This window comes from Aulonocara sp. 'chitande type north' Nkhata Bay, linkage group LG18 (assembly GCF_057382095.1).
Source record: "Aulonocara sp. 'chitande type north' Nkhata Bay isolate Kocher_YH1m ecotype deep benthic linkage group LG18, A_spYH_male_GT1.1, whole genome shotgun sequence".
NCBI classification, from domain to species: Eukaryota; Metazoa; Chordata; class Actinopteri; order Cichliformes; family Cichlidae; genus Aulonocara; species Aulonocara sp. 'chitande type north' Nkhata Bay.
Genome location: NC_141361.1, coordinates 41525098 through 41538670, shown reverse-complemented (window position 1 = coordinate 41538670; position 13573 = coordinate 41525098). Strand labels below are relative to the sequence as shown.

At 42.3% G+C, this 13573-nt stretch overlaps 1 protein-coding gene across 4 annotated transcripts in view; it reads left to right on the top strand.

The window, feature by feature from the left end:
• Positions 1 to 13573, top strand: part of LOC147309308 (ADAMTS-like protein 2) — a 65131-nt gene that overhangs the window by 6262 nt on the left and 45296 nt on the right. For all 4 annotated transcript variants that reach the window (XM_086272055.1, XM_086272054.1, XM_086272057.1 and 1 more), the window contains exons 3-7: positions 5155 to 5258; positions 11976 to 12051; positions 12159 to 12261; positions 12418 to 12563; positions 13354 to 13477. In XM_086272055.1, coding sequence (XP_086128181.1) covers positions 5155 to 5258; positions 11976 to 12051; positions 12159 to 12261; positions 12418 to 12563; positions 13354 to 13477 — 553 coding nt within the window. The remainder of the gene's footprint in view (positions 1 to 5154; positions 5259 to 11975; positions 12052 to 12158; positions 12262 to 12417; positions 12564 to 13353; positions 13478 to 13573) is intronic.

Sequence of the window (13573 nt, the reverse complement as noted above, 5' to 3'; positions counted from 1 at the left end):
TACGCTTAAATAGACATGAAAATAAAAATAAGAATAAGAGTTAAAAGTGCTAAGTAGATAGATATATACATGATATATACATGAGTGCAGGTGGTGATCAGTGCAAACATGGAATGATGCAGTGAACACAGCGTAGGGTCATGTGTTAGTGCTGGGAACAGTCATACGGTTATTGTTCATGTGTCCAACAGCAGAGGGGAAGAAACTGTTCTTATGGCGAGAGGTTCTGGTGCGAATGGACCGGAGCCTCCTGCCTGAGGGGAGCAGGTCAAACAGACTGTGTCCAGGGTGAGAAGGGTCAGCTGAGATCCGAGCTGCACGCCCCAGTGTCCTGGAGGTGTACAGGTCCTGCAGAGATGGGAGTCTGCAGCCAATCACCTTCTCAGCAGAGCGCACAACACGCTGCAGTCTCTGTTTGTCCCTGATAGTGGCTCCAGCGTACCACACGGTGATGGAGGAGGTGAGGATGGACTCGATGGTGGGCTCCCACTTCAGGTCCTGGGTGATGGTGGTACCCAGGAAGCGGAATGAGTCCACAGAGGTGATGGGGGTGTCAGTCAGGATGATGGGGGGGAGTGGGGCTGTGTGCTTCCTGAAGTCCACAATAATCTCCACTGTCTTCTGGGCATTCAGCACCAGGTTGTTGTGGCTGCACTAGGACACCAGACGTTCAACCTCCCTACTGTAGGCAGACTCATCCAAACCTGAATAAAAAAACTGGCCGTTTACACACAATTAAGTTCAGCTTATGGAGTCGGATCATTTTCTTTTTCTGTGGATACAACTATCTAAAAGTTTGAATAACAACTCCGTCTCACTCACTTACAAAACCTTAAATATGATGTGAGTCTTCAAAACTTACACACAAACCACTGCACACGTTTGTAAGTACCATTACCATTATCAAGATACCATTAAGGTAAATCTATGTTTGCCACAAGTTCCTGAAAATGTCACGGTGTAAGTCCTGTTAAGAAGTGAAGTGTTTTTGAAGCGCTTTTACTTTGAAACAGAAGTGTGGAGTTTGTATAATATACAATTACAAAGTTTAACAGAACAGGATTTGATCAGACGTTGTAAAAATACTGATGGATTATTATCATTATTACATAAAGAGACCAGATGATTGAAACAGGAGTGTTCCTATTATTGTTTATGCTCAAGTTTTAGTTGCTAATGTCAAACCAGTACATCCCAGCAGCTTGTAAGGTGGAATATTTTACCAGTTATTAGTAAAATATTTCACCTTATTCTTGACTCAATACAACAGGAGCACCAAATCAACCCATGAACACCTTAAATGTCAGCTCTCTGTTGATTGCTTTAGTCTATTCAGTTCACCGATTGCTGGGTTTTAGTGTCTCTACTGGAACTGCAGAAAAAGGCAAAAAGTGACACAGTTAATGTTTTTGGTTTCTCTTCATGCCATGGAGGAATGCAACTATCTGGTTACTACTTCACAAATTGTGTGAGGAGATAAAGAATTGGACTGGATGACTGTTCTGAGATGTGGACTGGTCTGTTGTGCTGAACAAAGGGCCAGGCCTGAAGAAGTTTACCAGTTCCTCTACGGTATACTTAACTGGAAGATCTCCTCTCATCTATGACCACAACCTCTGGATAGTTACACAAAGAATAAGATTTGGATACAAGCAAATACCTGTTAAGGTATGGCTTTATTTCTGTGCCTCTATTCTGAGCGCACATCATAACATTTTGGAAACACAAATGTTGCATTTTGAAGAGAAAATGATTTTGAGTGAAGAGAATTCATTGCTGCATGCAAGAAATGTATTTCACTGTTTGCTATTATCCACACACACACACACACACACACACACACACACACACACACACACACACACACACACACACACACACACACACACACCACAATAACAGCCACTCTCACTCAGATCTCTGCTCTGTGTGCTCACAGACATCTGCAGACCTGCTCTCAGTGTGTCGCTCTCAACATCTCTGCTCCATGCACGCTCAACTCTCTGCACACCATTATAAGTGTGCCACAAAACCAACCAATCACAGACTTGGATGCAAAAATTTTGATTGGCTGTTACAGTCTCCAATCAGCTTGCTAGCTACTGCATTCTGGAAACATGGTCCAGAGTGTAGAAAAATCCAGTGGAGTGGTTTGGTTTAAATTAGGTTAAAACCAACAATGGTATTTAAAAAAAAAATAAAAATTTTAAATAGAATAATTCAACATACTAACTGAAAATGGATTTAACTACATTTTGGAGCGTGTTTTGTGGCACACTTATAATGGTGTAGAGAGTTGAGCGTGCACAGAGCAGAGATCTGAGCGAGAGGGGCTGTTATTGTGTGAGTATGGATAATAGCAAATACTGAAATACATTTCTTGCAGGCAGCAATCAATTTTCTTCGCTGAAAATAATTTTCTTCTCAAAATCCAACATGTGCACTTGCAAAAAATTTGTATTTGCGCTCAGAATAGAGGCACAAAAATAACTTGAGCTGTTCTGGAGGCGCTAACAGTACAGTCACTACACAGTAGAGCAGGGCGATATGACCAAAAATATTTATCACGATATACATTTGAAAATTTGCAATAACGATATAACTGACGACATAATTGACACTAGAGCAGGGGTCGGCAACCTGCGGCTCTTTAGTCCTTATACTGCGGCTCCGCGTGGTTTGGGAAAATAAATTACAAGTATTTAGCTGAAGTGTATTTTATTTATGTTAGTTCTTTTTAAACTTGTAGTTCTAAATTGGAAGATTATTTTGATATTGAAGTATAAAAATAAAATTATATTTTATTATTGTTCGTCGCTCAAAATAAGCGTCACACTGGCGGAAGCCGGTGTACCCGCCGAAACGCCGTGCATTTATCGAGACTTTCAACCCCAGGTAGGCCAGTTATGGATCTTCTGATCCACATTATGTCAGCAGCTCCACCGTGAACTATGTTAAAAACAAACACGCTCACGCCTCACAGACGACAGCTTACAGCCCTGCGTGAAGATGAAAGTACAGCCTCGACCTGCAGACGCTGTGCGCAGAGGTTCAGGAGCAGAAGTCCCGTTGTAAACATATCACGGCAGACCTGACGATGTTTGCATGAACACGCTTTACAGCTTCTCTTTATTGACCACTTTTCACACACGGTTGCTGTACGCCTATAGTCGGCGCTGCAGACCACGCCCCGCAACACACATTTACCATGTAAAATAAATATAAGTAAATAAATAAATATTTATGCAGAATTTTGCAAATATTTATTTTTCATTTTTTTCAGCAGCATAGTGCTTTTTTCCAATTATTTTTTAAAAGTCAGGTCAAGGCTCCAAAAGTTCAAAGGCGATATGAGGGCGGCTCACAGCAGTTTTTGTTTCTGGATCATTTTAGTTCAGCTTTCCTTTTCTTATATTTCTTTAAGAGTTCAAAATGTGTTCATTACATAAATAAAATGTAATTTTCTCTGTAGCACTTCATGGATTTCATAAGCAACACACTTTAGTTGTTCACACAAAGCATAAAGGTAAAAAAACAATATATACAGTGTTATCTTCATTTTAGATGTCACAAAGTATTTGCGGCTCCCAGTGTTTTCTTTTGCGAGGAAACTGGGTCCAAACGGCTCTTTGGGTGATAAAGGTTGCTGACCCCTGCACTAGACAAAATACTTTACAACTCCACAACTTTATTAGTGCAATAAAAACCATCAATGTATTTCCACTTAAACAAGCAGCTGTTTTTTATCTGCATTAAAGTTATATAAAAATGTAACAGTGCAAATGCAAATTCCTCGCTGACAGTTTAACCAAAAGGCATTTCCAGTGGAAACTGGCCGACACATCCTCAGCATAACCATGTATAATATCCACAACACTTAAAAAGAGGTTAAACACACACAGTACGGTAACATTATGTTGAAGCACAGTACGTATCACTCCGCGAGGCTCCGCCTACGATAGCCGTAATGCTCCGACACTCCATCAAGCGGTGCGGCTTCGTAGCTTAGCAAAGTCGTACTGAAACATTTGACAGATTTTCGAGCGCCGTGCACATAAAATCGTTTCGAGGTCAGTAAACACAACCAGAGTTCATACATAAGGCACACGGGATTATAAGGGGCTCTGTCGACTTTCAGAAAAATCAAAGGATTGATTTTAAGTGCGCCATATTTTCCAAACAACACAGTAATAACGACGGCCCGCTAGCATGCGCTACCAAAAATAGTGCTTTGTTGTGTATCTGACGGACAAAAGCTAAACCAGTTCCACACCAGTGAAGCTGCAGCATTTTTACAAACCAGTTCAGGTTCATGGTTTCACTCAACGATCCGCTTTCACTCTTCTCATTCTGCGTCGCCGCCATGTGCGTATGAAAACAAAGGTACTGCGCATGCGCGTTTTACCCATATTCTATCGCCATATTTCATTTTCTTATTGTTGCTCAACATTATACCGGTATTACCGTGAACGGTATGATATGGCCCAGCCCTACTACACAGCTCCTTAACAAGGTGTTTCTTGTTGGAGATCCTCAGGACTCAGTGTCTGAGGAGACCGGTGGACGGAGTAGGCATCTCAGCTTGGGCTGCTGTCCTCTTCAGCCTGAACTCCAAAAAAGTGGTAGACAACTGATGACATTGAAATTGTTACTTTTCTATAATACTTGGATACAAAAACATCTCAAGTAAGTCTGAAGTAAGTGCTTGCAGACATTTCCAGCTCCTGCAAAATATTTTCAGCATAAATAATTTACTATAAGAGGCAAAACACATTTAAATCTGAATTTGTACATTTCTGTAAACAATAATTTGGTTTAAATCAATTCTTTTGTCTTCAATAACTCATTGTTCATATTGCGATAGACCTAATGAACAGCTTGCATTGGCCTGACTAGTGTAATATTACACTTTACACAGTCGTGTTTCAGCGATTAGTGAGAAGTTTAAAAAGGTGACCTTTAATTGTCAACGTTTGGTTGGTCAGTAGGTCCACAGACCCACTGTGCCCACTTCTGTGAATGCTAAGGACGACATCTGCGTTCTTCGTAACAGTGGTGTCAACAATAACGGTCATTATTTTAATGTTTGATGGCTACAGGCTGACCTTAATGACCCACTTCACATTACTCACTGGCCTGTATATTTTCTCCCAGGAGGAGGTGTTTCAGTGGTGGGGGGAGTGGTCTACGTGGTCCTCCTGTTCCAGGAGCTGTGGAGGAGGAGTGAGGAGCCAGGAGAGACACTGTCTCATGCAGAGGTAACTGAGTGACTTTCAGATGATATTCCACCTTCTGAATATTTTGGTTTCCAATACATGTGGAGTCTCAGCCTACAGATGTAACTGTAACCCATACGCACAAACACCAAACATTGTTCTGAAGAATAAAACAGATCAGCTGTGCCGTGGCTATCGATTTGTTTAGTAATTGCAGTGTTTCTGCACCATATTAAAATCATATTAAAAGAAAACATTTACATTTTAGTACAGTCATTTCAAATACAGTAAAGTACACATACAACCTAAATTAAGGCATAAAAAGGCTGCCAGTATCTCCTGGATGAGACCGGTTTACATTTATTTATGTCAGATAATTAAACGAAGTGTGATTCCACAGCTGTTCCCACACAAACAGCAGCACGAGCAAGAGTTGCCCACTGACTCCAGACTTCCTGTTTTATTGTGATAGTCCTCGTCTTGTGTGTCTCATGTTAACTCGTCCCTCCTGACGTGTCCCAGCTGTCTCTACTCACTTGTCTTCTTCCTCCAAAATAAAAGTCTGTCTTTGATTTATCCTTCATTTGTCTGTGAGTCTGCACTACATTCATCACACGGATAGCAATTTTTTTTTCACCTGTCCCGTTTGGTTCTTTTAATAATAATAATAATGGATTGCATTTTTATAGCGCTTTTCGAGACCCTCAAAGCGCTTTACAATACCACTATTCATTCACTCTCACATTCACACACTGGTGGAGGCAGCTACAGTTGTACCCACAGCTGTCCTGGGACAGACTGACAGAAGCGAGGCTGCCATCAGAATGATTGTCTAAAGGCAAAGAAAGATCCCAACGGATTTACTTTACCAAATGGACCATCCCGGCCTTGCCGTATTGGTCTATTTGATTCACCTTTGCTTTTATTGTTTATTTTAATTTATTTTCACTTGCTACACACGGGACAGACTTGACTGGGGGAAAGAAAGAGGGAAAGAAAAACAGTGGGGAAGAGGGACGGTGATAAAAGGCAAAAAACAAAAACCAACAAAACAAACAGACAAAAAATCCATCTATCAATCACCTGGATCACCTGTTGAGAAAGAAAAAAGAGAAAACCAGCAAAAAAAGAGAGCAATATAATAAACAACATGATCGCAATAATCTATGTGAATATAACAGTAAATACTAAATATTGAATATTATTGATCGACAGCGCACAGTGTGCTTTGAGGTAGGAGCCAAAAAGAGTGTAGTTTGTGTGTGTGAGCACCCGTGTGTACACCTGTGAGCATGGACGCGCTTGTTTTTAAAAGGTTCCTTCATGTAATGATCTGTTAGAGGGTGTGGGGGGGCCACAGCCCCGTCCTCCAGGGCATGAAGCAGGTATGGAGGAGATCCAGGCTCCAGACATCCAGAGGCCCCCAGAACACAAGAGACCATGGAAGACCAACAGAGGGGCAGCCGCGCCACTGTCCCAGAAAGAGCTGAGGAGAGTCCCAGATGAGGGCTCACTCAGCAGCCGCGGAGCAGAAGCCAGGGGGGGGTGCAGTGACGTGCCCGTGAGCTCCGCCGGCAGCCAGCTGTGCCTGAGTGACCGAGCCCCAGGCCGAGAGGCCGAGGGCACCCCACCCCTGAAGGGGCCCAGCAAGCCCCAGGCTCCAGGCCCCGATAAGCAGCCACCAAGGAGTGAGCCGGTGGGTACCTGAATGCCATCCCCAGACACAAAGACCCACCAACGCACCGATGTCTGAGGGCGTCTGCCACTGTCAGGGGAAGTGGTGGTGGGGGGAGAAAGGCCTCCAAACCTTGGAGGGCCTGAGATGTCCCCAGAAAGGTGGCGTCTGACACCCAACCTGACATATAGACACAGACATACAGGCACACACAGATACAAACATCCATTCCCACCCTCATGCTCTCATATGCACTTACTCCACACTCAACCAACGTGGAGATAGACATAAAGAGACGCTGTACACACGATCACACTCCCCAAGCGTACTCTACGAACTGGGTCTAGGTACCCTTGCCCCTGGAGGGGGGAACTGCACCCAGACCCAGGTGGTGTTACCCTTTTCCCTGCGGTGGGGGGAGGCAGACCGCCCCGACTCCGCAGCAGCAGGGAGGCCCCACACTCCAGACCGCAGTCGGACGGCCAACTCCTCCTAGCCCCCCCCCCCACCCCAACAGGCAACACAGAACAGGGGTGTGTGAAGACTCCAAACCTCCCTCCACCCGCTCATATGTAGTGTTGATGCATGTGTGTTCTAAGGTGCATTTAAAACCCAGGAGGGCATGGAGCTACCTGCCAGAGAGCAGCAGGTAAGCGCATAGCCCCTCCTGATAGCCCTCAATGTCTACGTGTATTTAAAATTGAGAGGTGGGCAACAGCGCCAGGGGTGAGGTTGTACACCCTGACGGTCTTCTCGATGCCACTGTTGGGGCTGTGTTTCCACAAGCCCCGCTGGTTCACAAACGTATTCTCGTTAACGACAAAAACAAGGCGAACATCTTTTACTTGCTAGCAAGGGAGGCCCCAGCTGGTGTCTCAGAAAGCACTCTGAATCCTACCGCGTGGGGGCCCTACCCCCACACCAATCACAACAGCGAAGGTGGGACCAAACTATGACCCCCCACCCCCACTAGGTGATGGAGCTGATCATAGGAGCCCAGAGCAATTGATCTGATGTGGTGGCAGAGGCTGTATCAAGACTAAATATAATCTATTAGATAATTTCTATATTGGTTAGAATTAACCTCCTAGGACCTGCGTCCACATATGTGGACATCACATTTTGGGTTATTTAGACTAAAATACTCAATTTTGTTCTACAAGGGCCTGATATCCACTTAGGAGGACATTATACTGCCACTGTTCTATCAAAATTTTAAACAAATATCCTCATATGTGGCTCTCATTTTTCTTAGAAACAAAAATAAGGTTAAAAAAAATCTGGTAATTCTTTGTTTTTACATTCATCAGGTCCCAATGTGACCAAATATCAAAGAGAAATTAAAAATGCATGTCGTGGAAGAGTTCGAGTCTTTTCGAGTATTTTTCCAATTCATGAGGACAGTTTTCTTGGCTATGCATAGGGCAGTGAAAACCATATGGGCTATATTCTTTTCTGTAGTGACATTATCTAAGCTGCCCAACAAACACACTAAGGGGGAAGTTGGAATGTTACATTTCAGACACTTCGATAAGTCTTCACATATCTCGCGCCAAAACTTCTGAACTGGTGGACAGAACCAAAGAGCGTGGATATAATTGTCCGGTGAATTGGTTTGGCAGTGTGAGCAGTTGTTGGTAGACGTAAAGCCCATCTTGAACATCCGATGACCTGTATAGTGCACTCTATGTAGTATTTTGTATTGAATTAATTGAAGACTGGGATTTCTAATTAGATGAAAGGTTTTTAAGCAAATCTGAGACCAGAAGTTTAGGTCTAAGTTAACTGATAAATCCGCTTCCCATTTTGCAATAGGAAGTGATATTGATTCATCTGTTTTAGAAAGCATTCTGTATATTTTGGATAGTAATTTGGGGGGTTTAAGAGTAAGAAATTGAACCACACTTGGTGGTGTTTGTAGTTCAACTTGACCCGGTTTAAATTTCTTTTTTACTATGGATTTAATTTGTTGATATTCTAAAAATCTTTTCTTGTTGATCCCATATTGTGTAACTAGTCTGTCAAATGAAATAAATTCTGTTCCTTCTAGTATATGTTCTAAATATTTGATTCCTTTACCACTCCAATCTGAAAAGTTTATCATATTATTGTTTTGTAATATGTCAGGGTTGTTCCAGATAGGTGTACGTTTGCATGGGATTAATGAAGACGCCGTCAATTTTAGAAACTCCCACCATGCTGTCAGAGACAAGCTGATGTTGATGCTTTTGAAGCATTCATGTCGTTGGATGTTTGAGCTGATAAATGGTAGGTCTGAGATCTCTAGATTATTGCAAAGTGCTTGTTCTACATCTAGCCAAGGTTCATCTAAGAGGGTATGTTTTAGCCATCCTGAGATAAACTGAAGCCTGTTGGCTAAGAAGTAGTGCTGAAAGTTAGGCAGTTCTAGTCCTCCTTTATCCTTGGTCTTTTGTAGTGTTTTTAAGCTTATACGTGGGGGTTTATTTTTCCAAAGGAATTTGGACATACATGAATCTAGAGATCTGAACCAATCTTGTGGCGGTTTAGTTGGGATCATTGAGAATAAATAATTTATTTTTGGTAAGACCATCATTTTTATAGCGGCAACCCTTCCCATGAGTGATATGGGTAGACATTTCCATCTAGCCAGATCATCTTCTACCTTCTTTAAAAGTGGGACATGGTTTAATTTAGTTAGATCTGCAAGCTTGGGAGAAACATTAATACCTAAATATTTTATATTTCCTGATTGCAGTGGTGTAGAAGAGGAATTATGGAGGGAGCAATTAATCGGTAGAACTGTAGATTTTGACCAGTTAATTGAGTAATCTGATATTCTTGCAAGAGAGTTTATCAATTCAATCACCCCAGAGATATTGGTTTGTGAATTTTGGAGAAAGAGTAACACATCATCCGCATAAAGACTGATTTTATGTTCCACGTTCTTGCATTTTATGCCCTTAATTACTGAATTCTGTCTAATTGCTGCTGCTAGTGGTTCAATAAAAATTGCAAACAGTGAAGGGAAGAGTGGGCATCCCTGCCTGGTGCCCCTCAAGAGACAGAAGCTGGAGGATGTTTGGTCATTTGTTCTGACACAAGCTGTTGGGGAGTTATATAATATTTTTAACCAGTTTATGAAAGAGGATCCAAAACCAAATTTGTGTAAAGTTGCAAATAGAAATTTCCAGTTAACTCTGTCAAATGCTTTTCCTGCGTCTAAAGAGAATATTGTAGTTTCTAGGTTTTTACTTTATGAGTAGTCTATCAAATTAAGTAATCTACGTGTATTTGTTGATGAGTGCCTACCTTTTATGAAACCAGTTTGGTCAGGATGAATTAAGAGGGAGGTTATTTTCTCCAGTCTCTTTGAGAGAGCTTTGCAGATTATTTTAATGGAAGCAGATACAGTGAGAGAGGTGTGTGTTTGGGAGATATTAACGCTGTAATGAAAGACAGATGCTGTAACTCTCTGTCCTCCCAAAGTTACACACAAACACATAAATAAGGCTATTTAGTCTCTTCTTTTAGTTCAAAATAACACACACACACACACACGATAGCCTCCTCCTAAGAAACAGATCCACTGCTTTGGCTGCTAAATAGTTTACTGTGTTTACGTCTTACTGCTGTAGGAAAGGAAGTTTTAATGAGGCCAGTACGAGCTGTAAATGTTCTCCTTCGGTCTGTTCCCACAGGCTGCAGACAAGCTTGCTGGGTTTCTACAGTGGTGTCGAGCTTCTTCTGCCATGGCCCACTTTGGAATCTGAAGAAAAAGTTTTATCCCTTTTTAATGATTATGATTTTAAAAAACACATTTGAATTTTACCTGAACAACAGTCGGGTTAGAGCTGCAACATCCCACCTACAGTGACTCAGTCTGAGAACAACAGAATGAAGTGATGATCCTAAAATGGCCTTTGCTGGGTGGGAGTATTTATGTGTCTCTCTTTGTCTTCACCCTGTGATATATTGGTGAGTTAACCCAGGTGTGTCCTGTCTGTGCAGGGATAGGCTCCAGCTCCACTTCATTTTGACCAAAGCGATTAAGAAAAACGGATGAATTTAGCAGGCAAATAAAGATACCCACTGTGCCACAGTAACCATGGTGTAGCTAGTGGGCAGTGGAAGGAAAGTGCAGGATTAGGCATGTCCATTCAAGAAAATCAGTCATCTCTAAGAGCTTACCATCTAAGGTAAGACCTGGACACTGTTGGTGGGTAGCTTGGTGACATCATCCATGATACTCAGTTATACACAGTTTATTTATTGTCAGTATGTTGGTGTGATGGACACAGGAATTATGATGGTCACAGGAATTATTAGAAAAACCAGGGTTTCCATTTAACCCCCCAAAATTATATTTACAAAAATAACAAACGTTGAGCTCATAAAAGAGGTCAAAGAAACAACTCTAAACTCAGCCCAAACAAACATAACTGACCTAAACAGGAAATGACACACAAGGGTTTATATAAGGACTGATCAGACCACCATGACACACGAGGGGTAACTAAATAAAACGCAATCATAAACCACAAAAATTATGCAGTACAGCCTGGTTTGTTTATAAAGTCAACACCAAAGAAGAACGTCAAAATCACTGAACCCTAAACTCAAATATGTAATCAAATACAAAAGCTTTTTTTTTAACATTGTCTCCTTCAGCAGGAAGTGGTGGTGCGGTCCAATTATCCCTCTTTGTATTTAAGGGCTTTAAACCCTGGCCTCCACCTTTTGTCTGGTAACTCTCAGGGATCATGGCAGGTAAGCAGCAAGTAAAAGAAACAAAGCTTAGTCAAACAAAGTAATGAACTGGTATGAATACATAACCTAAATGTGCGCGCTTACAAAAAGAGCAAATGTATCCAAACCAATCAATAAACTTATTGGAAACTAAAGTGTGTTCTTGTGTTCAAATGAAGAAATGAAAATACAAGAGTTACCGACTTTCGAGTGTGGCCGTGGGTTTGGCCATCACAGTTGGCAAATTGATACTTTGGTGTGAAAGCACAAGCTGCCAGCAGCACTGCAGTTAGATGAACGGTGTCATTAATAAAAGTGTTGATCATCCTGCACCCTGACACTCCTGTCTGTCTCAGGCTGTCCTCCACTCAAAATGTTAACAGCTCCTGTTGTGTTGGCTCCCCTAAGAAGTACCAGCTCTGTTCAAAGCAGGTATGATATTGATCCTTTACTGATTGATTACAATAAGGAAACGGTAGAAATAAGCATTGAAGCTTTTGTCTGTGTTTGTTCGTTTTGTGTATGTATTTGTTTTGTAGCCGTGTCCCAGCACCAGTGTTAGCTTCAAGCAGCACCAGTGTTCCCAGTTCAACTCTAAAGCCTTTGGAAGGAGATACTATCAGTGGATACCCCTGTACCCAGGTCAGCCTCATGTGTCAGTTCACTTTCATCATCTACGTTTGACGATGCAACAGTAGATACAACATGTGAAGATTGTGTATTTGACACGATGTAGCCAGTGCAATTTGTTGATGTTGTTAAAGAAATGCTTTCTTAAATGTGTCCTTCCCCATGTAGCCGATTACATCAGCATCTCCAATAGACCATGTGACCTGCAGTGTACCACCATCAGTGGTGAGCGACAGCTGCTGGTTCCTGCCCACGATGGCACCTCCTGTCGGGATACTAAAAACCATGGAGTGTGTATCGAGGGGATGTGTCAGGTAACCAACCAGAAAAAGTTCAGATGCTTTTTTACTGTAGAAAATCTTAATGAAATATTTTCAACATCATAGAAAATACACTCATTAGCTGCTTCGTTAGCTTGTACGCCGTGGTGTTCATTCAACAAGGCGCTCAGACTTTTTCGTCTACTTTGGCATGATGGCACAGGTGCTGCAGCTTTGTGGTCAGCATTTTCATGATGTTCCACTACATCCCACAGCTGCTCTGTCAGACTCATTGTGCTCGTCATGCATGATGCTTTTAATTTACCGCCATGATTTCTCAGGCAGTCTGAGATGATATGAGCTGTTTGGTTCGAGTATCTGTTAGAGGAGGGTAAACTCTGCAGAGGAGGACGCAGCTGCTGTCAGTACTGAGGCATGCTGGGAACAGCCTTCACCTTTCAACACATGGTTTCACTTCACTATAAAGAAGTTCTTTGTATGTTCTGCCGTCGCTGTAGTAGGGGGGGAGCTAAAGGAGCTGACATTCATGACCTTTCTTCTTGAACCCAGATGTGGGGCAGCTGACTGCCCTGTTGGGCTCCACGTCACCTTTCCTCCCCACTCTGACATGTGGTTGAACTCGGCTGTGTTTAAAAGTGTGCTTTAAAGAGCAAAACATGTGAACACCTTCACCCAATCACGTGGCTTGGAAGAATATATTTCCTGGTAGTAAAAATTCAAGTCAGGTGTTTCTGGTTGTTGTGAGAAAAAGCTGCATGAGTGTTGTCTCTGAAGAACAAACAGTGTCACATGTATGTGTATTATGTCTGCTCCTCTGTTCCAGCCTGTGGGGTGTGATGGGGAGCTGTACAGCAGTAAGACTGTAGACAGATGTGGTGTGTGCGGAGGAAACGGGACATCGTGCCAGCGGATCTCTGGATCCTACAGGAAGGCACTCACACAGTTAGGTAACACACACACAGATAACCACATTCAACATATCTAACTGGCACAGGACGAGCATTTAGTGATTGTTTCACTCATCAGACAGCTCAAGGAAACCA